This window comes from Sus scrofa, chromosome 2 (genome assembly GCF_000003025.6).
Source record: "Sus scrofa isolate TJ Tabasco breed Duroc chromosome 2, Sscrofa11.1, whole genome shotgun sequence".
Classification (NCBI taxonomy): Eukaryota; Metazoa; Chordata; class Mammalia; order Artiodactyla; family Suidae; genus Sus; species Sus scrofa.
The window spans coordinates 58,535,965-58,562,194 of NC_010444.4; the positions used below are offsets into that span (position 1 = coordinate 58,535,965).

General features: G+C 51.8%; 1 protein-coding gene across 2 annotated transcripts in view; it reads right to left on the minus strand.

The window, feature by feature from the left end:
- MAU2 (MAU2 sister chromatid cohesion factor) overlaps window positions 450–26,230 on the minus strand; it is a 37,835-nt gene continuing 12,054 nt past the window's right edge. Inside the window, exons 2-19 of one of the 2 annotated variants that reach the window (XM_021083430.1) lie at window positions 23,546–23,563; window positions 22,801–22,866; window positions 22,070–22,165; window positions 20,452–20,546; window positions 17,316–17,343; window positions 16,813–16,968; window positions 15,482–15,628; window positions 15,304–15,394; window positions 14,067–14,170; window positions 13,386–13,463; window positions 12,702–12,767; window positions 11,329–11,415; window positions 9,769–9,818; window positions 9,494–9,571; window positions 9,191–9,302; window positions 5,496–5,586; window positions 4,583–4,710; window positions 450–4,187 (exon numbers count right to left, since the gene is read on the minus strand). In XM_021083430.1, coding sequence (XP_020939089.1) covers window positions 4,113–4,187; window positions 4,583–4,710; window positions 5,496–5,586; window positions 9,191–9,302; window positions 9,494–9,571; window positions 9,769–9,818; window positions 11,329–11,415; window positions 12,702–12,767; window positions 13,386–13,463; window positions 14,067–14,170; window positions 15,304–15,394; window positions 15,482–15,628; window positions 16,813–16,968; window positions 17,316–17,343; window positions 20,452–20,546; window positions 22,070–22,165; window positions 22,801–22,866; window positions 23,546–23,563 — 1,566 coding nt within the window. In that variant the 3' untranslated portion in view covers window positions 450–4,112. The remainder of the gene's footprint in view (window positions 4,188–4,582; window positions 4,711–5,495; window positions 5,587–9,190; window positions 9,303–9,493; window positions 9,572–9,768; window positions 9,819–11,328; window positions 11,416–12,701; window positions 12,768–13,385; window positions 13,464–14,066; window positions 14,171–15,303; window positions 15,395–15,481; window positions 15,629–16,812; window positions 16,969–17,315; window positions 17,344–20,451; window positions 20,547–22,069; window positions 22,166–22,800; window positions 22,867–23,545; window positions 23,564–26,230) is intronic. The other variant, XM_021083431.1, reaches the window with a different exon arrangement.

Consider the following 26,230-nt stretch of genomic DNA (forward strand, 5'->3'; position numbering starts at 1 on the left):
CTGAGTGCCTAACACCTGCTTCCTAACTGTGTTCTGCAGACCCCAAGAGTCTCTCTGTACCGTGTCACTGTGCCGGGGATCCTTCTAGGCAGGGCTGTCAAATTGCCCACACGTTTAGTGGCTAGCAGTTCTGCCTTGGGACCATGGCCCAAAGGAGTCCTCAGAAGTGCCCCTGGGAGCAGTAGGTTAAGGAGCCAGCATCATCACTTCAGCAGCTCAGGTGGCTGCTATAGCTCAGGTTCAACCCCTGGCCTGGGAACTTCTACAAGCCAAGGTAACAGGAAAAAAAAAAAGCGCCCCTGGAAGGGAGCAGTAAGGGCCACCTGGGCATCATCTCAGGGCACAGGGTTGAGAGCAACATAAGGGCCTTGATGCAGCATGGGTGACAGCCTGGTACCATTCACACATAGAAAAAGCAGGGCACAACCCAAGAGAATTGAAAACACGTATTCAAACAAACAAGCAGCACTATTCCACAGCAGCATTATTCACAATAGCCACAAGGGTGAAGCAACCCAAAGCCCATCAATGGATGACTGAATGAAATGTAATCTATCACATTATCCAATGGAACATTATTCACTCATAAAAAGGAATGAGGCACTGGTACATGTTACAACATGGAAAAACCTCGAAGACACAGGCTGAGTGAAATAAGTCAGACACAAAAGGACATGTTATATGATTCCATTTATATGAAATGCCCAGAACAGTCAAATCCCTAGGGACAGAAAGTAAATTAGGGGTTGCCTGGGGCTGGGGGGGAGACGGAACAGGGAGTGACTGTTAGTGGAGAAGGAGGTATCCTTTTGGGGTGATGAAAATGCTCTGAAACTAGACAGAGGTGCTGGCTGTACACAGTAAGTATATTTAATGCCACTGAATTGTCAATGTTAAATGTTAATTTCATGTGACTTTCACCTCAAAATGGGAGGAAAAAAAAGCCTGAAAAACAAAACAAATCCCAGAAGGCTGTCTGTGGCAAGGGCTAGGAATGGGCAGTGCCATGGGCCTTGCATGCCATGTCTCGGGGGCTCCATGTCCTTGAAGCAGGGCCGGACTGAGAAACACCATCATTAGAGGGGAAGAAGATTCAGGTTTCTGCCAGGTCCTCCAGTCCAGCGTATGGGGCTCTGCATCTTCACACTTTGTTGTTACAGCAGAAGTCCTGGAGGCGGCACTGGCTGGGAGTGGAAGGTTAGAGTCTCTGGGTTGGCACACATGAAGGGCAAAGGCCACAACAAAGACACAGTGAGTGATGGCTCCTGCAAGTTATTTTACTTTGAATATATAGGAAAGGAAATCTACAAACAAGAAACTATGTTCTATGGTTATATCTTTTAAACAATGTTTTGTATTTACAATTTTTTTTCCTGATTAAAAGCACCAGCTGAAGATATAGGCTGCTAAAAACAGAAGATATTACAAACTCATTAAAAGACAGTATGCCAAACATACTTACTAAAAACCCTTAAAGGAAAAGAAAACAATACAACCAATATATTTACCCACTGTGCCAGGCAGCCCTTTCTGGTTTCCCTGTCTGTGTTCCCAGTAAGTGGGACGGGGAGTGCTTACCCCAGGGAGAGGACCTTGCCTCACCTGCGGGCAACTGTGGGGATCCAACAGGGGAAGCAGCTATGGCCAGCAAAGACCCCAGCACCTCCTGACCAGCGCCCCCAGGCTTGTAGGTCCTGAGGGAGGAAGTGAGAGGTGCAGAGGAGCAGTCTAACAGCTTTCAACACTTTACCGGTGAGCAGGAATCTTTCTGCTACTCCTTTGCATCCATGTATGCTAAGGGTTTGGAGTTTTAATTTATGTTTCTTCTAAACACTTGCTATTTGACACTAGGTGTAATGTCTCCCTGGGGGCTTGCTTGCTGCCTGTCTTAAATTCTTATGATTGAGTCAGCAACTGTGAGGCACTGAATTTGGACTCACAGGAAGGTATGTATGACAGCTTTATGTAACTGAAAGGTGCTGCAGCCAAGGGGAGGTTCAAAGCTCACTTGCGCGCGTGCATGCGCGCGCACACACACACACACACACACACATGCATGTACACATGGGTTGGCTTCCATAAAGCTAGAGTGGAATATTAAATACCAAGTACTGAATTTTTAACTGTAAACTTAAGAACTTATCCTTAACTTTACATATACATAGAAAACAGAGTGGTCTCTAAAAGCACTTTAACATCAGTTTTGAGGTTCTTATTTCAACTGCTTTACGTACAAAAAGACCTAGAAGCAAAGAAAGGCTTAAATAAATACTCAAACAGGATGTAAAGCGTGATTGAAGAAATGTGGGTCTGGAGAGGTCAGACAGTGTGGAGTCCAGGCCTGCAGGTGCGCTGGTAGCCAGACAGGGAAGCCGCCCTGGGGTAGAGGGGAGGACCTGGGAGGCACCTTCAAGCGGGGAGGAAGACAGAATGGGGACGGCTTGTAGCCAGGTGTTACACCCTCCTTTGCAGGCCTCACAGGCCCAGCCAGAGGTGTCATCGAGGGGGCAGCCCTGGGGAGCATGCCACAGGGCCAGACTCTTTCAGGTAACCCAGGATAACACAGAGAGGGTGGGTCCTCTTAGGACAAAGACTCGGCCAGCCCATCCCTTCAACTGATGGTTCACTTCCATGCCTGTTGCTGGCCCCCAAGTGGGAAGCAGGGCCCTGATGCAGGCCTATGAGGGGAGGGCCCAGAGCAGGGAGGTCTCTGAGAGCCCTGCTTGTGGCTAAGGCACACCCAGGCCTCAGGGCCCAAGCAACTGACCTGAGCGATCCCAACATTCCTTTCGTCACAGACAGTGAGGCTTAGAGAAGCAGCCTTCACAGTGTTGGGTAACAAGACTTAAACCAATAAGCAGCCCTAACTAGCAAAACCACTCAGCACTCCTCATCAGGGAGACGCTCCCAGGTGCAGGAAGCTAAAGGGAGCAGCTGCCTTCACTGTCCCAATGCCACCATCACCTGGGGCACTTCCTCAACTACCCAAGAGGAACACAGAACCATGAACGGCTGTCTGGGCCCGGCACAGCCTCCTGGGGTTCAGCTCAGGAAGCGGTTTCAACGCTGTCCTAAGACCCACTGCAGATAGGTCTCCTCCTCCTTCCCCCTGAGAATAGGGCAGGGGGCCAAGGGAGCCTGCAGGCTGGTGGAGCTTTAGGTGTCTACGAACATTCGCTGCCTAGGAGGCAGCAGAGTTGCCTGAAAGCAAGTCCCTTCGGTCTGGCACCCTGAGTTGGGCTGAGGAAAGCCCTCTCCTTCTCCCCCTCTTCCTGCTCTATTGACGCTGAGAGGGGGAAGGTGGCTGGTGCAAATACAGGAGCGTCAGCTCCAGCCACCACACACGCATACACATGCATACATGTATGGGGTATACAAGCACGTGCACACCCATGGCTGGATAGTGAATCCAGTCAAGGTGCAAATGTTTGGAAGCTAAGTTCCTGGGTCCCCCAGGGCCCCTAAACAGAGGCCCCAGCTGCCAGAAGGAGGGACTCTGGACAGAAAGGCATGCTGGGAAAAGCATTGTGGTGGGACATGTGTTTTTGTCCCTGATGTGTGCAATCACTTCTTCCCTCTAATTTTGAGCCAAAAATTGGCATCTTGCCTCTGGGCACTGGAAGTTGCTGTGAGCAGTGTAAATACTCCAGCCCAGCACAGAAGCCCAGGAGATGGAAGTCATATGGTGATACCCTAATGGTGCTGACTACCTCTGCATGCAGGATCAGGACCTAGCCAGTGGCCAGCACCCCACTCCCCACTCAGACACACTCTCTTGAAGATATGACTCAGACGTGGAAGTAGGACTGGCAGTTCAAGTCCATTTTGAAGGATGGCTCTGGAAAGTCGGCTCCAACATCCCACATGCAAGCCTCAGCACACAGGCTCCTGGTACTCGGCAAGAATGGCCAGCCGGCCTTTCCTGGGAGGATGAGAATCAGCCCTCCACACTCCCCAGGGACTTGGAAGCTCTGGAGACAGTTGGGAAAGAAGCCTGGGGACGGCCACACCAGCACACCTCCAAGGAAAGCTCAAGTGCCGTCTCGGTGCAAGTCGGGAACACACCAGGCCCCATGGAGCCCCGAGAAGCTGAGTGGCCCCTTCCAGGGGCCTCACAAGAGGCTGGCCAGGCTGGTATTGGGTCCATTCTGAGCTTGGAACTGCAAAGGAGGCGGGCCGTCTGTCCACTGCAGGGGGAAAGGACACACAAGTGAGGTCCTTCCTAGAGAGGAGCAGGAGTGTGCTGGGCTGCACTCCTGCGCCTGGAATGCTGCCCTCTTCAGGTTAGTCACCAGCCAGGGCCCTCCATCTTCCACCCCGAATCAGATGGGCCTCCAGGAAGCAGCCTACATCACCCGCTTGGGTGACAGGTGCCATCCTGCCCATCCAAGGAGGCTCCTGAGGCTAGGCTGAGTTAGGGACTGTTGGAGAGGTACAAGGAGAGGGCAGCCAAGTGTGCACTTCCCTCCTCAGGAAGCATGCTCTCCCTGCCAGGGCACTGGGGAACACTATAGGCCAGGTGAGCTGGCCCCGAGGAGCAAACCAGCACCCTTGTTTTGTCCTCCCCACTCTGTGCTCGTACCGTGATGAGGTTGTGTTCGGGGAGGCTGCAGGCTTCAATGTGGTCCTGGAGCAGCTGCTGTGAGAAGTTCTGGTGCATCTGGGCGGCTTCATGGGCATCCATGGCATTCCCGCAGGCCTTGTTCAGGTCTGAAGGTGGCATACGTGCACAGGATGGGCCTGCTTTGGCCTGCCACTGCCCCCAGACCCTCCCCTCGGGTGTGGGTGGAGCCCTAAAGTCACACCCCAGCTCCACCAGTGGGTTCCTGTGTGCCTAGCACATCACTTGCCCTGAGCCCTATTTCAGGGTCAGCAAAGCCCACTTGCCAGAAGCCCTCACACACGTTCCATATCCTTGAAGGTGAATGAGCAGCAAGGCCCACAGGGGCTGAGAGAAGGGCTGGTAGGGAAGTGAGAGCCCTTGGGGCTCTCTGTGGATGCTGGCCCAGTCAGGGCACCCAGGAGCTCACTGGGAACAGGGCATCTCACTGAGGCAGAAAGACTGAACAGATGTACAAAGTCCATCGCAGTTGGGAGCAGTATGTGCTCTACCTCCTCCCCAGGGCCCTGGGTGAGTCTATGGACATCAGTTTCAAAATCTGTAAATGGGAGAGTAGAAGTAACACCACTGACACCTGCTGAGTGCCCTTCCGGTGCCCACAGCACCCTGGCTGGTCCTGCCTGAAAAGGCTGACTGCCATTCCCATTCATGGGAAAGAAACTGAGGCCAAGCATCAGGAGTCCCAGAGACAGAATCGGACTCTGTGTTGATCTCACTACATGAATGAGCCCACTGCCCTCAAACAGGGTCTTCTGAGAAGACTGAGAATGTGCCAGAACTGGGATTATGGTCTGCAGAGGCCTAGTCTAAAGCAGAGGCTGAGAAGGGCTTAACCAGCATCTTCTAAGCCCAGAAGCCCTGATTTCTTACTCACCTCTTAGCAAGGCTGATGACCACAGCTGCACTGACATGTCTGGGATCTTGCTGGCCAGTTGCATGGCGGGCACCACCATGTTGTTACTCTCCTGTCAATGAAGAGCAGCAAAAGAATTGAGGTGGGGGGGGTGCCTGTGGCTGATGGTAGGGACAGCTTGGGTCACACCTGTGACCTCCTCCTAATGCCCGGCAAATTCCTACACCTACCTCAGAGCCTATCTTGGATAATTTTTTGTCTTTTTTTTTTTTTTTTAGGGTCACACCTGAGGCACATGGAAGTTGCCAGGCTAGGGGTCAAACTGGAGCTGTAGCTGCTGGCCTACACTATAGCCACGGCAATGCCAGATCTGAATCGTGTCTGCTACCTACACCACAGCTCATGGCAACGCCAGATCCTTAACCCACTGAGCAAGGCCAGGGACTGATCCCACATCCTCATGGATACTAGTCGGGTTTGTTACCACTGAGCCATGATGGGAACTCTGAGCCTATCTTAAATGACCCTCTCTGAACTACTCCTTGACCACCTTGGGGAAAAATGAAACGTCTCCACTCCTTGGCTTGGCATATGCCCTCCTCACTGGGGCACAGTCAGGGGCAACTCTATGTGCCTTTGTCTTTCTAACAAGAGAAAAAGGACTGGCAGCAGTTAGCTCTGGACCCTTATCAGGAACTGATTAGAAATACAGATTCAGGAGTCCTCAGGCTGGGAAGAGGCAGCAGTCTGTCTTGGTGGGGACAACGAGGGTTGAATGGACAAAAGAGAGAGGAAGAGAAGTTTCTGTTATAGATATGAGCCCGCTCTTGTGGGAGGCCACCTTGTGCACAAAGGGCTGTGGGGCATCAAAACACATTAACCCTCCAACTCTGATTCCACCATGTGATTCCAACAGCGCCACCCTCCCAATCCCCAGTATGAGCTGAGTGAGAGCCACTGGGGGCTGTAAACATCCATCCTTGACCCTGCAGTGACCAGGAGCACTGCTCTGACTCCACCCAGCCCAAGGACCTCAAGCCTGCTGGCCTAAGTGTTGGGTTCAGGGTGACAATGGGAGAACTTCCTACGGGGCAACCCATTGCAGCCTGAGGAACTCTTGGCATGTAGCCCAGAGACATATAAAGCTTCAAAACCAATTCCTGAGGCCCGCGTTCAAAGCAGCCACGGCTGAACGGGGTATGCCTCCAAAGAGACACTAAAGCCCAATGACTTTATGCTGCCCTATGGCCAGCACCTCAAAGATGAGCTCTAGGTGGGTCTCAAAACTTTTCGAGGAGTTCCCATTGTGGCTCAGCAGGAATGAACCCCGACTAGTATCCATGAGGGTTTGGGTTTGAGCCCTGACCTCGCTCAGTGGGTTAAGGATCTGGTATTGCCATGAGCTGTGGTGTGGGCTGCCCACTGGCTTAGATTCCATGCTGCTGTGGTGTGGCATAGGCCGGCAGCTACAGTTCCCATTCAAGCCCCCAGTCTGGTAACCTCCATATGCCACAAGTGCAGCCCTAAAAAGAAAGAAAGAAAAAAAAAAACTTTTCAAAATTGAACCAAGCTCTTCTAAGATTTCAGAATGCATGGCAGAACAGGAAAAACTACTCTCATCCTATAAGCCTAGGCTGGGCCTCTGGAAGCTGCTGAGAGGGAGTTCCCTTTGGCTCAGGCCTCCTCGTGACAGCTTGGGGGCCACCCACAGAACCTGGTTTTGAAGACTGGTATGATCCTGAGAGGTGTTCTGCATGAGGCCTCCTGCAAACTCGCAATGCCCACGAATGCTCTGGCCCTAGCAGATTTAGTCTCCCTTAGACCTGGAGTTGCTAGGCCTTGGGTTCGAGGACTCTTGGTGGCTTCACACTAGCCACTGTGAGCCAGGCACACAGGGAGCAGCAGAGGTTCCCAAATAAAATAAGCTCTATAATTTGCTTTGAAATTGCAAGAACATGAACCAGGAGCTACAGCTGAAAAGCTGCTCCGCCCATCCTGTCCCACTAAAGGAAGGTTCTGGACAAATGGGAACCAGCAAGGTCCGGGTCTGAAGCCTGGGTCTGCAGTTTGGAGCTGTGTGACCTTAATCTCCTCATCTGGAAATAAGGTAATCACAGCTACTACACCAAGACACAAGGCAGGTGACCTGCCTTCAGTGACAACTCATGCTGAGCCCTTTGTCTAACCCTCAGATGCAAACTGAGGCCACAGTCCTCCTGTGCTCAGTGAGTAGGGTGACAAGGTGTCCTAAGAGTGGAGCTACACTCAGAAGGGAGATCCCAGTACTGGTCCTCCTCCTTTCAGGGTGATGATGCCCCTGGGGTTCAGGCCAGAGCGGCAGGGCATGTCTGCCTCTGCCAATGCCTGTCACATGATTGGGGGGAGGGGGACACACCAGGCTCGTTAAAAACACTCATTCTTTGGAAGCCCTGGAATTTGATCAGATAAAACTTCATGAGCTAAGAAAAGTGCTCTGCATTATCTGTTCCCAATAAACAGCTCAAGTGAGTTGGGCTAAATTACAGTGCTGATACTGCTTAAAAATTCTAATAGTTGGAAGTCCCTGCATGACACAGCAGGTTACGGATCTGGCTCTGCCACAACTGCTATGTGGGTCACAACTGTGATGTGGGTTTGATCCCTGGCTTGGGAACTTCCACATGCTGAAGGCATGGCAAAACAAACCAACAAAACAAACTCATGGCCATTAAGAAAAAGCTCCAACACAGTGGTGCAGAGAAAGATAAGAGATAAAATTATAAAACGGCCTAATAAATAAAACTTATTTAATGGAAAGAGCTGGAAGACAGAAGACACATGATGATTTTCTCCTTTGCTTCTCAGACTTTCTACGATGAACAAGTCATATTTTATATTGACAAATGTTATCTTAACACGATTAAAGACTGGAGTTCCCACTGCGGCACAGAGGAAATGAATCTGACGAGTATCCATGGGGATGTGGGTTTGATCCCTGGCCTCATGCAGTGGGTCAGGGATCCAGCGTTGCTGTGAGCTGTGGTGTAAGTCTTAGATGTGACTTGGATCTGGCACTGCTGTGGCAACTACAGTTCAGATTCAACCCCTAGCCCAGGAACTTCCATGTGCCACAGGTGTGGCCCTAAAAAGCAAAAAAATTAAAGGCCTCATGAGGTTGATGGTTTAGAGTAGGAGATGATGTACATACATCCCCAGATGAGGAGACCTGGAGTCAACTGATTCCACCAGAGACCAGCTGGCCCCGGTGAGGACCAGCCCTAGCCCCAGGGAGTAGTGTCCGTGAAGGTGAAAACACAGGGTGCCCTGAGGACACCATGTGTGATGGGCAGAGATGGAATCCTTGGCATTGTGGCTGAGACGACATACCTCTTTGTCCCCAGGTATTAACACAGGAATCTGTCCTCAGTTTTGCCAGCTCTAGCTCCCTTGAGCCCTGCGGCTTTGCCTGATAACTGCCTGTGGCCAACAATGACTCTGCTGCCCCACAGATACACCCCCCTCAGGGATCCAAAGCTCCCCCAGCCCTGCCCACCCAAGCTGTTTGAGCCAGGGTATCTCTGTCCTGGCTGAGCCCCATGGAGCAACGGGAGATAAGGGGTCACTGAGATGTGACTGTTGGGGGCACAGGATGGGAGGCACTTCACTGCTGGGGTCTCCCTCTCCCCCGAGTAAGCACCACACTGGTCTCCTATCCTTCACCCTAGCCCGACACTCACCCTATGGTTTCCCAACACATAGAAGATGTGGCCCAGGAGGACAAGGGAGCAGGCTGTGAGCCGGTTCAGGTCCTCTGCGTTGGACATCTTCAGGGTTTCCCGTAGAAATCGCCTTCATGAAAAGAACAGATGCTGAGGCCCCATTGGGAAGGCTTTGGAGGAAAAGGCAGCAGTAGCCTTGGGGCTCTGGGCAGAGCCCATCCAGCAGAGGGTGGGGAAAGGGGACCTGAACATGAGCTTTGCGGGTGTAATAAACACCAGGAGGTGCCCTGCTTGGGGCTCCTGCCCTCTCCCAGTACTCACTTGGCCTCATTATAGCGTCCCTGGAAGAAGGAGAAGAGCCCACGCACGTAGAAAGCTGCTGCTCGGAGGCAGTGCGAGCTGAAGGGAGAGTGGAGTGTCACACCTTGGTGGGGTCTTTGTGAAAGTGGCAGATTTATAAGAGAGGAATGGGAATGGGTGTGCAAGTGTTGGGGTACATGGCAGCCTGGGGCCCCACAGGCGCTCATGCCATCCCAAAGACCATAGAACGCATAAAGTAGTTGGTAAAGTGGAACTCGGGGCCTGGGGCTACCTACCTGACAGGGAAGCTGTGGTCTGGATTGATCCTCTCCAACAAACTGTACAGCTGTGAAAGAAATGTCTACAAGTTAGGATACTTCTGCATTTCTAAATATGAGAGTTCAGCCCCAATGTGGCAGTAAATTGACTAGAGCTGCCTACAACTCCCTGACACACCTCAAATCTCACACCTGTGGGCAACCTGCCAGGAGAAGGGGCAGGATCTGTAACATCACTGATGTTTTAGGTTCCCTTTGGCTGTCATATGGAGGGTGGGTCTGGGGATGAGGGCTGAAGTGGGCTGAAGCAATGCTCTCATAGTCCCTTCAGGAGTCAGACATTGGGGCCGGGTTGGGGTAGGGGGAGACGCAAAGGAGCCAAACTCCTCCGAGACCTGCCAAGGCCACACCAGGCCCTCATAACCCTGCCCACTGTGCTTCCTGACTGCTGGAACGGATGGACTGGGCTTTCTGCCCAAAGTATGCAAACCAACCAGTAATCTAGGAATGCAGCTAGGCTTTTTGTAGCCCAGAGATGATAGCGGCCTGAACTAAAAAATGAAAGCTGTGAAGAATTCCCATTATGGCTCAGCAGGTTAAGAACCCGACATAGTATCTGTGAGGATGCAAGTTTGATCCCTGGCCTTGTTTAGTTGGTTTAAGGATTCGGCATTGCTATAAGCTACAGCAGAGGTCATAGATGTGGCTCAGATCTGGCACTGCCATGGCTGTGGTGTAGGCTGGCAGCTGCAGCTCCAATTTAAACCCTAGCCTGGGAACTTCCATATGCTGCAGGTGTGGCCCGCTCCCCCGCCCAACTTCAAAAAAAAAAAGAAAAGAAAAGAAAAGAAAAAGAAGAAGAAAGGGTGGAGACATGTAGCTAAATCTGAGATACTCTTGAGGAAGGATCCCAGGGCTAGGGGAGAATCAAAGGGATGAGGAGGTGCTGCAAGGGGAAGCTAGTGGGAGGGTACTTATCCTGCGAGGGCAAGCTCTGGACTATCTCTCCACCCCAGCTGCCTAGGACGCCAGAACAACCTAGGGGCCTATGCAGATGGCAGTCCAAGCTGTTGTTCCTCAGAACTGAGCTGCGAGGGCTCACTGACATTCTAGAACAGACAGCTCAAGGTAGAAGAAATTGTTGTTTTTTCCCTTTCAATCGCCCTGAGGCATATGGAAGTTCCTGGGACAGGGATGAGTCTGAGCTGGAGCTGTGAACTACTCCACAGCTGCAGCAATGCTGGATCCTTAACGCACTGTGTCCAGCTGGGGATTGAACTGGCGTCTCCACAGAGACAAGCTGGACCATTAATGCACTGTACCACAGTGGGAACTCCAAGTTGTTTCTGAGGGAACCAACAAAACTTGGCTCATTTTCAGTAGGGAGAAGGGTTCATTTCTGTTTTAGACTTAGCTTCCCCCAGCCATGACTATGCTCTGACTGCATGAGACACCTTGCTGGAAGGCAAGAACCCTGGGGTTACTGAGATTTACTGGTGCCCAGGACAATACTCCCCACCCCCCCCCTCCAAATAAGAGTTGAAAGAAAGGATACCAAACATGAAGCATGTCACCTACTACCTCTTGGTGTCTATTTCCTTCCCGTATATACACACTCGCCAGGTTGGTCACGATGAAGGCCCACAGCTCCTGGTGATTGGTGAGCTAGAATGGGAGACAAAACGTGGTAGGGGGCTGAGCTCAGCACAGTCATGTCAGAGAGGCTACTTGGAGGTATCAGAGTCATGTCTTTACTCTTTTCATCCCAAACACACAGACCTTGCCTCCAACATCCAGGAACAACAAAAACTGTTAGTTCTTTTCATTATAAAACCATCATCCATGTTATGGAGAATTCAGGAAACAGAGGAAGAAAAAAAAAAAAAAAAGCCTCCTTTGATCCTGCCCTCAGAACACATTACTGTTTGGGCTATTCTCTACTGTCTCAGTACTGACACATGGGTGGCCCATCCCTCCACACGACAGGTAGTGACCCCAGGATCCCAGCATATGCTGATACAGCAGAGGAACACGCTGGTCCTGCGGGAGGCAGGTCCCTGCCAGGAAGGCTGCTGAAGCTGTTAAGAGGCTAGACGGCTCATGGTGGACAGACCACTGTCCCCAGTACTTCTGGGGAACAAGAATGGCCACAAGAGAGACCAACCTGGATGGGCTGAGCTTTCCCAGTGGGGCTGAGAGAGCATAGCTGTGCAAGAGGCCAAGGGTGCCTAGGAAGCACAGACCACACCTGGAGGACCCTGGAAGGTGTCAAGAAGGTCCAGAGGGTCTCCTGACCAGAGCAAAAATACTCCAAGATATTTATCCCAGGACCACAGAAAAAGTATGTTTGGGGTCAGGGGGAAGCGGGGTTTGGGCTCTAGTCCTGGCTGCACCATCTTCCTCCTAGGCTGGTGGCAAGGACTCCCTGGGGCACACACCATTCATTGGGAATTCTGATGTTGAACCAAAAAAGTAGCAGCCATTTATAGGAAGTGGGATGGGGAAGAACTTCATAGGGCCATGGGCAATGTGGGCTGATCCTGACACACTGCAGTGAGCAGCAGCAGCTGACCAAGGTCCCAAGCAGCTGTGACAGGACTGGGAACCATGAGTGAGAGCAGCTGAACAGGCCATGGCACCGGCTGGAGCCTGCCTTGAACAGCTTCCCCATGGCTGCCCTCTTGAGTTGGCTGAGGAAACCCCGCCCCAAGCTGGCCAGAAACACCCTCGCTCATCAAGCTGTGCTGCCAGTGCTGGCCTCGTCTGCCTCTGAGTAGCCCAAGAAGGCCCTGCATAAATGGTACATCACGGTCACAGCAGGTGTCAGGCTGAAAGTTGTGGAGTCACCTGCTGACCATGGTTTTGTGTGGCTGTTGTCCTCATCACAGACCATACCCGACTGCTTACTGAGAAGCACCGCCTGCCCCATAAAGTGAGGGCCGGCACCTTACCCGCAAAGCTGTGGTGAACTGGGCTTCTGCGTTGTCCATGCAGTTGACAGAGACACAATACAGGCCCTGGAAAAAGAAGGTGCTGAGGGCTCAGAGCCACACGCAGCTTGCCCAGAGCTGCACGGCTGCACCCAGAAGAGCCTGACAAGTGGTGACTCTACTGAGCCAACTATATCTAAGCTTACTTTTTTTTTTCAGGGCCACACCTATGGCGCATGGATATAAGTTCCCAGGCTAGGGGTTGAATCAGAGCTATAGCTGCTGGCCTACACCACAGCCACAGCAACACAGGATCCAAACCATGTCTGCAACCTACACCACAGCTCATGGCAATGCTGGATCCCCGACCCACTGAGCAAGGTCAGGGATTGAACCTGCATCCTCATGGATACTAGTCAGATTTGTTTCCACTGCACCACAACAGAAACTCCCTATATCTAAGCTTTATCTTGACAAACTAGGAGGAAGATGGCCTGTTTAATTATTCCTGCCTCCTGGGACCAAAGTCAAGTTGGACTTGATGAAATGCTTGACAGAATGAGGCCCACTAGGAAGATTCTAAATCTTGCGTGGAGTGATGGATATGCAGTTATTCACTGAAAGGATTCAAGATCCTGACTGGGGTAGTGGTCAGAGGTTACTCACTGGGGTGGGGCCAGGGATGGATAGCCCTCACACACTCACCAGCAGTGTATGCAGCTGTGCTGCATGGTTGGAGAAGAGCCGGGGGGACTGCTGGCACAGCTGACAGACCTGGGAGATCTGCCGGGAGAGAGAATGTCTGATGTCACAGGGTCTGTAATGTGGGACCCAGTGTCCTGGCAGCAGTGGGGAGAGACCCAAAGCTGGTGGGTGTGCCCTTACCCCACAAAGGCACAAAGTCCCAGCAGATGTTCCCACTTGTGAGGATTAGGTGCAGCCTTGACCTCTTTGAGGCCAGTGACCCTAGTCTGTTACCCGTCTTCACCTCCCTTTCCAACTTGGGTCTCAGCCATACAGCACCTTCACCCTACTCAAGGCCCAGCACCCTTTCAAAAAGGTGGCAATCGGGGATTATGAATTACAGGACAGGAGGGGGTGTTAGGATTGTCATCAGAGGATTCTAAATCCCAAGACCCCATGTTCCTTGGGCATGCAAACTTTCAGGGAAAAAACAGTTTATCTGTATCAGATTCTCTGATCAACTGTGTCCAGGCAGGGCTATGGACTGCCAGGTTAAGCCAAATGACATACACAGACATGTCTTGCCGATACACACCGGACACATTTACACTCTCCTGTGTGACACCCTCCACAACCCAGCACACTCAAACCACCCTACCCCTCAGCCTTCCCATTCTGTGTGTGCAGCCTCCAGTGCCTTACCTCCTGCAGGGCAGTGGCCTTGTGTCCTGTGACGAGTCTGCACATGATGATGTGCTCGAGCAGGATCACTTGGAAGGAGGACAGAATGGGGCTGCAGTCGAGCACTGGGGGAGAGAGGCAGGAGTGAGCTCTTGAAATGCAGGTTGAGGAGACAACTGAGGAGACACTGACCTTGGGTCCTGACTGACTCCTGGGCCTTCGAGCCCTCCTGCACACCGGCACCTCAGCTACCTGGGGCTGAGCGCACTTGCTCTGCTAGGCGCTGGCCCAGCATCCAGTCTGTCACTTTACTCAGTTCCAATGGGACCCTCAAACAAAAGGGTTCATCTCCCTGTCCAGGTGAGGAAACAGGCTCACAGCCAGGCTTTGGTGACCAGGGTATTATTCTAAGAGTAAGACATTCCTGGAGGGATTCGTCTTCCATCCGCACTCCACCCTGACCCAGCTGAATGAATGCTCAAGGGCACACTGGACACAACAGGTTCTAGAAAGGTTGAAGATGACTGGGAGGGTGAGACCAGGCAATAGGCCTCAGTGGGGGGTACCCCAGTTTTTGGCTGCCCTGAGCAGCTATCCTCTTATTGGAACCAGACAGCACTTTCCCAACTCATCTGGAGGGAAAGAACCACAGTCCCCTCGGGTATTGGTTCTCTGGCTCTAAGCCTCCTCCCCAGCAGCATTTGGCAAGGGTACAGGGAGTGAATATGGTCAGCAGGGGTGCATGCCAGCCAGGGACACGTGGAGCTCTGGGTTCCTGCTAGTCCCTGATCCCACAGGATGGATTAGTTAAGCAACCAGGAAGAACCCAAGACTTCCAGAGGACCTGCTGTCCGTCATTTCCAATCCCGACCTTACCCTGAGGGCAATCCACGTCACAACGCTGATAACAGACATCAAAAGCAGACACTGCTTTTTCAACTGAGCACTGCTGTCTCAGCAGGCCCCGTCCAATGGAGTCCCACTAACCCTCTCAGCTACCTTGTGCAGTGAGGGGGACAGGACAGAGATGGCACCACCTCCTACCCTCCTGCCCTGGGGATCAGGGATCCAGTCTAGGCCTGGCCTGCTCTACCCACACTTGGATTATCCCCATCTAACAACTGGGGTAATTAAGACCCATATGGCAGGGACTTGTGCTGCAGTCTTTCAAGGTCCTTCAGACCCAGCATAGGAGGTGGTGGTTGAGCTGCTACCAAGGGGTTGCTCAACCCACTGAGCCCCACAGAGCCTGACTTACTCTTGAGCTTCTCCAGCTGCATGAGGGCCTTGTCTGTGTATTTCTGTGCCTTCTCTAGGTAGCCGGCTTGCATGGAGTGCATCACAGTCACCTGGTGACAAGATCAGATGACAGCAGTCACTGGGGCCCTCTTCTCTCTCACCTGGGCCCCTGGGCCCTGGCCCATCCAGGGACTCACCAGGTAGACAAGCACGCACATGTGCTCCTTGGGCAACCAGTGGAAGAGGTCAGCAGGATTGCTGGGCAAGATCTCGTCATCATGCAGTGTGGAGATGGTCTGGATGCACTGCTGCAGCTGCTTTAGGCAGGGCTTCACGCTTTTCACCTGCAGCAGACGAACAGCACTGCACACCTGAGTGCCTGTCCGCTTCCACCAGGTGCCAACCACCCCTAGAGGTAGGTCCCCACAGTGGCAACCAGCCAGGTCCTGTCTGCCCATCGACCCCTCAGCCCTTTCTTCCCAGGAGCTCCTGCCACATCCACCACCTGCAAGATGCCCACTCCTAGATGGGTCAGCCAGTTTTCAAGGTAACGGGGCAGGGCCAGATGGGTCACCTGTGGGACTGACGCTCAAACACCACCCAGCACTGGGCCCAACACCAAGGCCAGGGAGAGGCCTATCCAAAGACCCTGTAGCAGCTGCATTTCCTCCTTCCTGCAGTGACCACAAGAGAGCAGGACAGCACTGGTTATCCTGCGGGGTGGAAGTAGCCACTGGAGGCCCTGCAGGTGCCATGGTTTGTCTGTACAAACTGCTCTCTGCACCAGGAAGTTTTCCCAAGGCCCTATAGGCTATTTCTGCGTTAGCCGTTAGCACCCCATGAGAGTGTGCTTTTGTTCCTATGCACTGAGTGAAACGCTTGGCCCAACAGGCAAAGGTGGGTATAGGTAGGGGAACTAAGGAAACCCCTTACCAGTGAGAGGCCGACTTGGCACTTTCTGGGGCCTTCACTGCCACCAGGCTCCGCCTGTGGTCATCACTGTGATAGGGTGGGGAAGGTAGATAGGGCAGCACACCTCCAAAAGGCTGAGACATTCACCCATGTACAGGTACAGCTGCTCCCCAACCATATGAGAATTACAGAGTTGTATCTCAGACCCGGCTGATCCTCTCAGTCCCTACACAACCCCCACAAAGCTGTCATAGCTGGCAGGGTGGGGGTGGACAGACACTGCTTGAGCACCTGTTGTATGCCAGGCCCCATGCCAGAATTCCCAGTCTATTTTCTTGTATTCCCCAAACTGCCCTGGAGGCCTTTTGACCATTCACACAATAATTGGATGTGTGCGAAGTCACAACGACTTCCGCTGTAAGGGCAGGAACAAGACAGGCCCATTCTTGGAGTGCCCTCTGCCCAAAGGGGCAGAGTACTCATGCGAGAGCACTACTGGGCTGTGAAGGAACTGAACCCTAAATGACAGCTGTGCCCCAGAGCTGATGTCTTAGCCAGAGGTCCACCCACCACCCGCCTGCTCCCCAGCAGCCTTCGTGTGAGAAGCACTACACACCTGCCCAGCATCCAGGTAGTGGGTCACCTGGAGCACCAGGAAGAAGACACGCAGAGACTCTTTCTGGATGGGGTTCCCTTGCCAGTTCTCAACTATCTGTCCACAGAGGGTCAGCAGCGGGTGGACTTCCTGCAACTTGCGCTCCATCAGTAGCAGCTGAGGAGGGAGAGGTGCACGTGCTGAGTCCCTTCTGGTACAGGGCTGCTGGCCACCTGCCCATGTGCTGTGGGACTGCTGGCACCTCGAAGGGAGGGTGAAAAGCCAGGCTGGAACCCAGGAATAGGCAGCTCCAGCCCAGGCTGCTCCGTCCTCAGCACAAATTCCACAACCTGGAATTTGAGTTTTGCCTCTGAATCCAGCTGGGGGACAGGGGCCTGCCATGCATGAGGATCTGGGCATTTGAGGGGCCACAGCATGGCGAACAGGCGAGGTCTTGGCAGACCCTGTGGGGACCCGGCCCCTCATCCACCACACTAACCCCATCTCACCCAGCCTCCACTTACCATCCCTTTGCTGAGCAGGAATAGTGCCCTGGAAAAGAGAGGGGTAATCAGGTCTGGGAGGCTCAGGCCATCTCAACATTCACAGGGACCCAACGAGCCACCTCTGGGACAATTAAGTGGATGACAGTGGACCTTGGCCAACTACGTTTGTTTTATTTATGAGAGTGCTCTATTTTGTTCTACACCTTTTTCTTTAGCTTTTCCCTTGCTTACTCATGTGGTTCAAAAGCCCAGAAGACAGGGAGTTTCCATTATGGCTCAGCAGGTTAAGGACCCAACGTAGTCTCCATGAGGATATGGGTTTGATCCCTGGCCTCGCTGAGTGGGTTAATGATCTGGCGTGGCCCCAAACTGGTGTATGTCACAGATGCCATTCAAATCTGGTGTTGCCATGGATGTAGTACAGGCCTGCAGCTTCAACTCTGATTCAACCCCTAGCCTGGGAATCTCCTGTGCAGTGGGTGCAGCCATTAAGAGGAAAAAAAAGCCCAGAGGCAGAAACAGGTGCTCAGAAAATATAGTCAGGGTACAAGATAGCACATCCATCATAATCTCTCTCGATAACAGCAGATCATGGGTTTCACGTCAGTGGACAGCATAGGGTGGGGCAAGGAGAGAAGAGGAGCAAGTGATCAGGCTCAAGTGCCTGAACCCAAATCTGAGCCTCACCAGGCGCCTGCTGTGCCCCAATTCCTTATCTGAACCAGCCATGCCTCATCAGGCTCTCCTAAAGGTTGAGGGATGAAACTCAGGAAGCCTAGGCATGTCATCAACTTCGCTGCTGTCTGGTCTGTCCCCACCCTTGGGGATGGCGAGGCCAGGAGATTTCTAGTGTTTCTCCTAAATCTATCTTAGCTTTCTAAATGAACATGTACTGCTGTCATCAGCAAGAAAAAATAATAAAGTGAACACATAAAAAGTTTAGGAACAGTTAAAGTAGCAGAGGAGGGAGCCAGAGCAGCCCAGTCTCAGCCCAGCCTCTGGGAGCTCATCAGGGCATGGCCACTGCTTTTAGGATCAGCTGTGGGGCTATGGTCACATAAAGCCAGAGGTCCCCAGTTTCTTCAACATCTAAGTCTTTGCCCTGTCAGTCTGTGTAAAGTTCCCATGTGCTGCGGCTGACATTCCATCAGGTGAGCAACGTTCCAGCTGAGGAGACTGAGGTGGGGTGTGAGGTCATAGTCACACAGTGAGAGATGTCTATGTTCCTGGCCACCTTGCCATTCCTTGTCACCTCATGGTGTGGACACTCTAGGCTCTACTGTCTGACTGTTGAAATTTAAGGCCTAGAACTTCATGTCAAGGTTCCCATACTTTCACATCACTAGGCCCTAAGTCCAGGATCAGAAGTTCTGTGTTGGAGTTCCCGTCATGGTGCAAGGGAAACGAATCCGACTAGGAACCATGAGGGTGCAGGTTCCATACCTGGCCTTGCTCAGTGGGTTAAGGATCAGGCGTTGCCGTGAGCTGTGGTGTAGATCGAAGACAACGTGGCTCAGATCTGGCGTTGCTGTTGCTGTAGTGCAGGCGGGCAGCTACAGCTCTGAATAGACCCCTAGCTTGGGAACCGCCATATGCTGCAGGTGCGGCCCCCCTGCAAAAAAAAGACACACACACACAAAAGTTCTGTGCTAGGTGACCTGTAAGCACCATGTCCTGGTGAAGCCCACCCACGTCACGCACCCACAGTGGTACAGAAGCCTCTCTGAGGACACTTGTGAGTAAATATGTGCAGTGTGCAGCCATCCCACCACCCTGTACCTAGTGGTGGCTACAGCACAAGAAAGACAAAAAGGGCCAGGAATATGGGGCCATGCTATGTGATAGTGTCCATGCCAGGGCAGGAGAGCCAGGGGATGAGAGCTTGTAGGGAACTGTGTGGACTCCTGTTGAGTACTCCAAAGTCCAGAGCCCAGAGTTAGTGATGGTTTTGTCCCAACAACCCCTTGGGACAAGCTTAGATTGTCTTATAGAATCTTCCAGGATTCCAATGCATACAACAAAATAAGAGTACTGTTGCTTGGAGTCTGTCTACTACAGAGGATCTCTTTGGGAAAAAAAAAGACAGACTAGAGGTCCTCTTAAAGGGTGCACAGTGATGCACTGGTAGCCTCTGACCCCTGACCTCAATGCCAGGGCTCTAGTCTCCAGACATCCTAAGTAGTTTCATGTATAACATGAACCTATGTACCTTCTTCTACACGAACGTTCACTTACTCTGTCTCTTGCTGTGTATCTAAAATCTCCTGGGTGCCCCCTAATTGGGGGCCCTGGATGCCAAGCACACTGCCCACACTCTCTACAAGCACCACTCTTGCACCTGCGCCACAAAGGTGATCTGATCAGCCCAGCAAATCATACAAGCCCCTCCTCCCCTTTTTTCTTTTTACAACTGCACCTGCAGCATATGGCAGTTCCCAGGCTAGGGGTCGAATCGGAGCTGCAGCTGCTGGCCTATGCCACAGCTTGCGGCCACGCAGGATCCTTAACCCACTGAGTGAGGCCAGGGATCAAACCTGCATCTTCATGGAGACTATGTTGGGTTCTTAACACAGTGAACCACAATGGTTAACTCCCCATACAAGCCCTTTTTATTTCAAGAGATACCAGAAACATGCAAGTGCTAATAGTGCTGAGAACGCCAGCTGCTCTTCACCCTCACAGCCAACTCAACAACTTACTTCACCAACCAATGGGGCAAAAGCTTCTCAGGGCTGCCTTACCTTTTTTTTTTTCTTTTCCCAATCTTTTTGCCTTTTCTAGGGCCGCTCCCACAGCATATGGAGGTTCCCAGGCTAGGGGTCTAATTGGAGCTGTTGCTGGCCTATGCCAGAGCCATAGCAATACGGGATCTGAGCCACGTCTACGACCTACACCACAGCTCACGGCAATGCTGGATCCTTAACCCACTGAGCAAGGCCAGGGATCGAACCCGAAACCTCATGGTTCCTAGTTGGATTCATTAACCACTGTGCCACAACGGGAACTCCCAGGGCTGCCTTACTTTGCATGTCTCTTACTATATGTAATGGTAGTCATTTCACGTTGAAATGCCATTTCTATTTGTTGTCCAGGATCAAGATGGCCAAACTCTTTCCAAGGAAAAGGAGGAAGGGCCCAGGGTGAGGGTGCCTACCGTGTATACTCGGATCCTACCACCCGGGCGTATTCGGCCCCCACACCTAGGAGGTCACAGGCTGACACCAGGTCCTTCTCAAGTGTGTGTAGTTGCTGAAAAGGAGAAAGAGCAATAGCCCTCACTTCCAAACTGCTTGCTTTACAATACCTGACTCTACTGCTTTGTTGGCAAGTTAAAATGGACCTCCCTACACATCAACAAAATTACCTCAGTGTCAGTTTCGAGCTAAATTAAGCACATTATCTCATCAACATTAATTGCTTTGGGTAAAGAACTCCACTTTACTTACAGTGTACATCATCTAAGCTCAATAGTGCATAGAGCCAACAGTTAACACTAACAGGCGCAGACCCCTCCAGGGCCATGAGAGTATGTCTTCATGCTGCACAGGTACCCTCAGGGGCTGGTCACAAGGGAAGCAGCCAGAGAAGCCTCAAACAAGGAGGGACTCTTTCAGGGGTAAGTGTCTATGGGAGTTTCAAACCCAGCAGCCTCAACGAGCTGAAAGGGGGGGACACCTGTGGGGCCTGGGTTTGAGATCTTGGGTTCTGTGCTCACAGCACCCACCAACTCTGTGACCCAAGGCAGGTGACTCATTGCCTGGCCTGCTTCCTCCTCTGCCAACAGGCACAAGAGCTCACGGGAAGGTTAAAGGAAGACAGTTCAAGTACAGGGCAGGTGCAAGCCTAGGGGGGAGGTAGGAGCTCTGGTACGTGAGCTCTTCTCAGCAGGAAACCTTCGGAGCCAAGTCCTCCTGGCATTTAGGGGTTCCTGGGGTTGGGGGGAGGGGCAGGGGACACTTTCAGGCCAGGGCCCACTCTGTGCACAGGTGGGTGATGAGGCCTTATCATGGAGGGTGAGCAAAAGGTGGCCTGGTAAGCAAGCTGTGTCAGGATTAGGAGAAGCTAGAGGCTAGCCAGTGAGGGAGGTGTGGGCAGGGCCCAGGATCAAGAGGCACTCTTCACTATGGAGTCTACCCAGCCCCCGGCCTGCAGGCTCCTCCACTTAGGCAGGAAAGCCGTCCAGACAGTGCCCCCTGTTCCACCACCTGAGGATCTCAGAGTGCAGGGACCAGGCATCACCTACATTTGAGGAGCTTAAAGGAGGCTGGGGGCAGGGGGGCTGTGTGGAGCCCAGGGTGAGGTTACATACAGCAGGCCCCAAAAGTGGGCTCTAGGAGAAAAGGCTTGACTCCAGCATCCACCGCCCAAGAGGCAGCCCCTTGGAATCTCACCATCTCTCTCAGAAAATAGAGTGGAACTATGGCAAGAAATGTTCCTTAAATTTTGATGAATGCAGGCCAAAGAGAGCACCAGGAGGGAGGGGAACATGAAGACTAGGCCCCGAGTCAGCTCAAGAGGAAAGATACTCTCACCAATCACCCTGGGTGCTGCTGAGTGAGAGGCCTGTGCCAGAAGTACTGCCAGGGACAGTCTGGAGGGGACTTGTGAGCAGGTCAAAGAAATATTCCTATGTCCCTACCAGCTCAGTGTAGCAGCCTGAGGAAGAACCTGTGTATCCCACAGTCTGCTTATTTGTATTGGGGGCAGCTGTGCCCCAAGGTCACGGCCCCAAACAGGCACCCACGCATCTCGGCCAGGCCTGCAGTACTCACAGCAAGCTGGAAGAGCAGGCGGCAGTGCCAGTACGGGGTCTGTTGTGAGATCTGGATTGCTTTCCGCAGCAGTGGCTTTGCTGCATCAACAGAATTCTGAAAGGAAACAGTCAAGTTTGGGGAGGAAAAAATAAGCTGGCAGCAAGCTGGATTCCTTATGCAGCAGCTGCACAGCCAGAAGGCCATTCCTGTTCACACTTACCAAAGGATTTCTAGGTTGCCAATTTGCTTGATTAAAGAAGAAAAGATATTTTATTAGACTCACTGGCTGGGAAGTCTCTGCATTGATCTTAAAATAACTCCCTATTCAACTAAACTGAATGTAGCTTTAGTTCAAAATCCTGAACAGTCAACTAATTGCCACCTTTCCCACTCTGCAACCAGAGAGAGGGGTCAGGGCCAGCAAGCAGGTCACTGCTCAAAGTGGGGAAAGGAAATTTTCAGCTACATCTGAGATCAGGAACCAGCTGAAGAAGGTAAACTATATGCACTTGTTCAGGAACTAATCACCTTTAGCCTAGGAACAAGGCTGTTTTCCAACAATCTTCTGTAGAAAAAGATTCTGCTGGCTTTTGTTAGCATGTGATCACCCACGGATGCCCCACGCCAGGTGCAAGAGACAGTGACAGAAGTGTTAAAAGCCAGAAGGGAGTCTACTCCTGACAGTCCCAATCTGCCATTGTGCAAAAGGAGAAAGAGTTTGCTTTCCAAAACCTTCATAATGTTCTTACCTCTTGACAGTATAATTCAGACAAAAGACTTGCTGCTTCAAATTTAACATCTTCAAACTGTGGGATCTAGTGATGTCCAGTTAAGGAAGTAGAAACAATGCAAAACGGTCAGTTTAAAAGGGGAGTTCCCGTTGTAGCTCAGCAAAAAACAAAACGGACTAGAATCCATGAGGATATGGGTTCAATCCCTGGACTCACTCAGTGGGTTAGATATCTGGCGTTGCCATGAGCTGTGGTGTAGGTCGAAGATGTGGCTTGGATCCCGCATTGCTGTGCCTGTGGTATAGGCTGGCAGCTGGAGCTGTGATTTGACCCCTAGCCTGGGAACTTCCATAAGCTACAGGTGCAGCCCTAAAAAGCAATAAATAAATAAATAAATAAATAAATAAATAAATAAATAAAAGGGTCACAGCTCAGGGTTCTTACATGGCAGAGGCTGGCCCTATAGGCATTTCCCCCCCCCAAACCCCAAGTTCACATATTCCCCCCTCCAACAATCCCTGAGCTTACTGTTAGCTAGGTGTGGAGGCAGGTGCTGGGGCATGAGGAGGAGCACAGCACCCAGGGAGAAGCTGCTGGTCTGAAGGGGCAGCCATGGTTACGCAGGGATGCTCCAGGTGGTCTGTAGGGTCAAAGCCCAAACCCATGAAGGGCATTATAGGTGGGATGGAATTCAAGATTATAACACATTCTATTTATTTAGAAGGTGCTTTCCTTAAAGGGAAAAGTACTAAGAAAAGGATACTTGCTGTGATATCAACCACTGAAAGAGAAAGAAAAAAGGATTAATTCTCACCCAAATGCTTAGCACCTACTTCACTGGCTCCGCTTTGGGGTTTACACAGGTTGTCTTGTCACCAAAGGCTGCAGGTTTAACACTTGCTGCAGGTTTCCTATTTAACGTGGGAAGATGGCCTGCTCAGCCTGAGAGAGTGGGTTTGTTCTCCTTCTAACCCAGCAACCAGTGTGTGTACAGGGAAAGGGAATATGCACTTGCTCCCCTACTGATAGGCTTCCTGTCCTCCATGCTCTGGAGTCCAAGTTGGAGACCTCTTCCATTATGGTAGCAATGCTTCAGAAGTGTAAGGGGCTAAAGATTAAAAAAAAAAAAGAAAAAGAAAAAAAAAAGAAGTGGAAGGGGCACAGAGGGGCCACTACATGTCACTCACTGCAGTACACCAAGAGCGAATCATGACAGGAGGTATCAATCAAAGTTAGAGAGTTGGTCTGTGGGTGTTCATCTTTCTGGGAGAAGTTAACATTTAAAAGATGCTTGAGGGAGTTCCCTTGTAGTGCAGCATGTTAAGGATCTGGCATTTTCACTGCAGCAGCTCAGGTTACTGCAGTGGTATGAGTTTGATCCCTGGCCCAGGAACTTGGAACTTCCACATGCTGCAGCGAAAAGAAATGATGCTTGGAAATGAGCTAAGGTTAGCCTCAGAGGGGAGGGAGGAACTCTCTAGGAAGGACTGGTGTGGGCACCCCCCAGGTGTGACAAGCGGGTAGCACAGATGATTCTAAGATCTGAGCTCAGAGATTCTGGTGGTGCAGCAGGTTAAGGATCCAGCACTGTCATTGCTGTGGCTCAGGTCACAGCTGTGGTATGGGTTCAATCCCTGGCCCTGGAATTTCTGCATTCTATGAGTGCAGCCAAAAAAACAAAAAAACAAAACCCCCAAAAAACCCCACCAGATATGAGCTCACCAACTACAAGCTGAGATGTAGTTCAGACAACAACATGCTCCCTCTTGGGGATAACTGTGACCTGGAGTTTCACGTTCTAACAGACGGTCCCAGGGCAGTCCACCACACACACTCACAACAGTCTGTCAGACCATCCGGGACTCAAGCATACACCTGACATCCTGTAAACATTCTCAGAGCCTTAGCGATTGCTGGAAGGCAGATCCAGAGCCCAGAAGACTCTGATTCGCTATACCCTGTGGGAGAACAGTGTATGTGGAGGTGGGTGTGGGGGGTTGGGGTATCTGGTGCTAGGCCTTGCTGGGTGAGGATGTGGGTATGGGAGTTGCCAGGCAAAGAAGGAAGACAAAGAAGAGCCTGTGAAAACAGTACAGAAGCAAGGGAGGTAAGGCTGGAAGGCACACTGATTCTCTGTGCCACTCATAGAGCAGTGGTTACTGGGTCAAAGTATCCTGATGTCACCCCTGGAGTCTGACCCAGACAGAGGCATAAAACAAAAGCACCCAATCAGATCCAAGTTTTAAGACCATCCTAGATGCAGCAAAGGATGCAGAGGGAGGAGAAGGAGCAAGAGGAGCCAGAGGCCCATGGATCTGATGGCCCCTAGGAAGAAGTGCCACTGAAGCCAGGGGGGCAGCCTTGGGGCTAGAGAGGTTTCTGGGGCTCAATGAGTGGTAGCCAGGGAAGTCACCAAAGAGGCTGGGGAATACTTGGAGTTGGTCTAGAGACCAGCTGCCTAAAAGACACAGGTGGGCCAGTAGGGGGAGCTGTGGGAGTGGAAGAGAGGGACTGAATAACAGAGGGAATGACAGAGCACTGGAGAGCCACTGGGCTCCTGTCTGTTGCCTGTCTGTCTGTCTCTCACACATGCACAGAATCTAGGCAAAAGGCACTCTGCAGCCAGGCACCCAAGGCCGCCCTGCAACAGGATCAGGAGGAGTTCAAGGTCCCCAGAGGGATGGGGCCAGTGCCTGCTGTCAGGAGTATGGCCCCAGAGGTGAGGCTCCTCAGCTGCAGGCTCTCTACAGGGACAGTGAAGACAGGCCCAGTTCCAGCCACAGTGAGGTGGAGAAGTTGGTAAACACAGAAATTAGGGCTTTCTTTTCTTTTCTTTTTTTTTTTTTCAGCCATGCCTGCGGCCCATGGCATGTGGAAGTTCCTGGGCCAGGGAATGAACTAATACCAGAGAAGTGACCCAAGTGGCTCCTTACTCCAGTACCTTACTCCAGTACCTGCTTTCCACAGAAGCCATTCCTCCCCACCAGGAAGGGTGGTTCAGCAAGAGATGCTCCAGAAGGCTGCCAAGTAGAAGGAGGGACAAGACCCCATAGAGGAAAGCATGTGATTGAAAAGCTGGGTTAGGGACACGTAAAGAACTGGTCCAACCTCATGATTCCGCGGTTCCATGATGCAAGCTCCACATGCAAGACCTACCTTAGGCAAGACCTCCATGCTCAAGGGGAGCCCTTTAGAGTATAGGGTGAATAAAGAGAACTGACACACACGAAAAACATACGCCTCCCACGTGAAGCTGTGTGGTTTGCTCTCAACAACCCATCCTGGGTAGCCAAGGCTGAGCGGGCTCATTTAACCCACAATGCACAGCTAAGTTTCCAAGTCAAGCTTGGCCAAGCCTCAGGACTTGGCATAAGGCTGACCCCATCTATGTGTCACTGTCCTCCAACAAGATGAAGAGGGCAACAAGACAAGAGGTGAAACCCCTCCA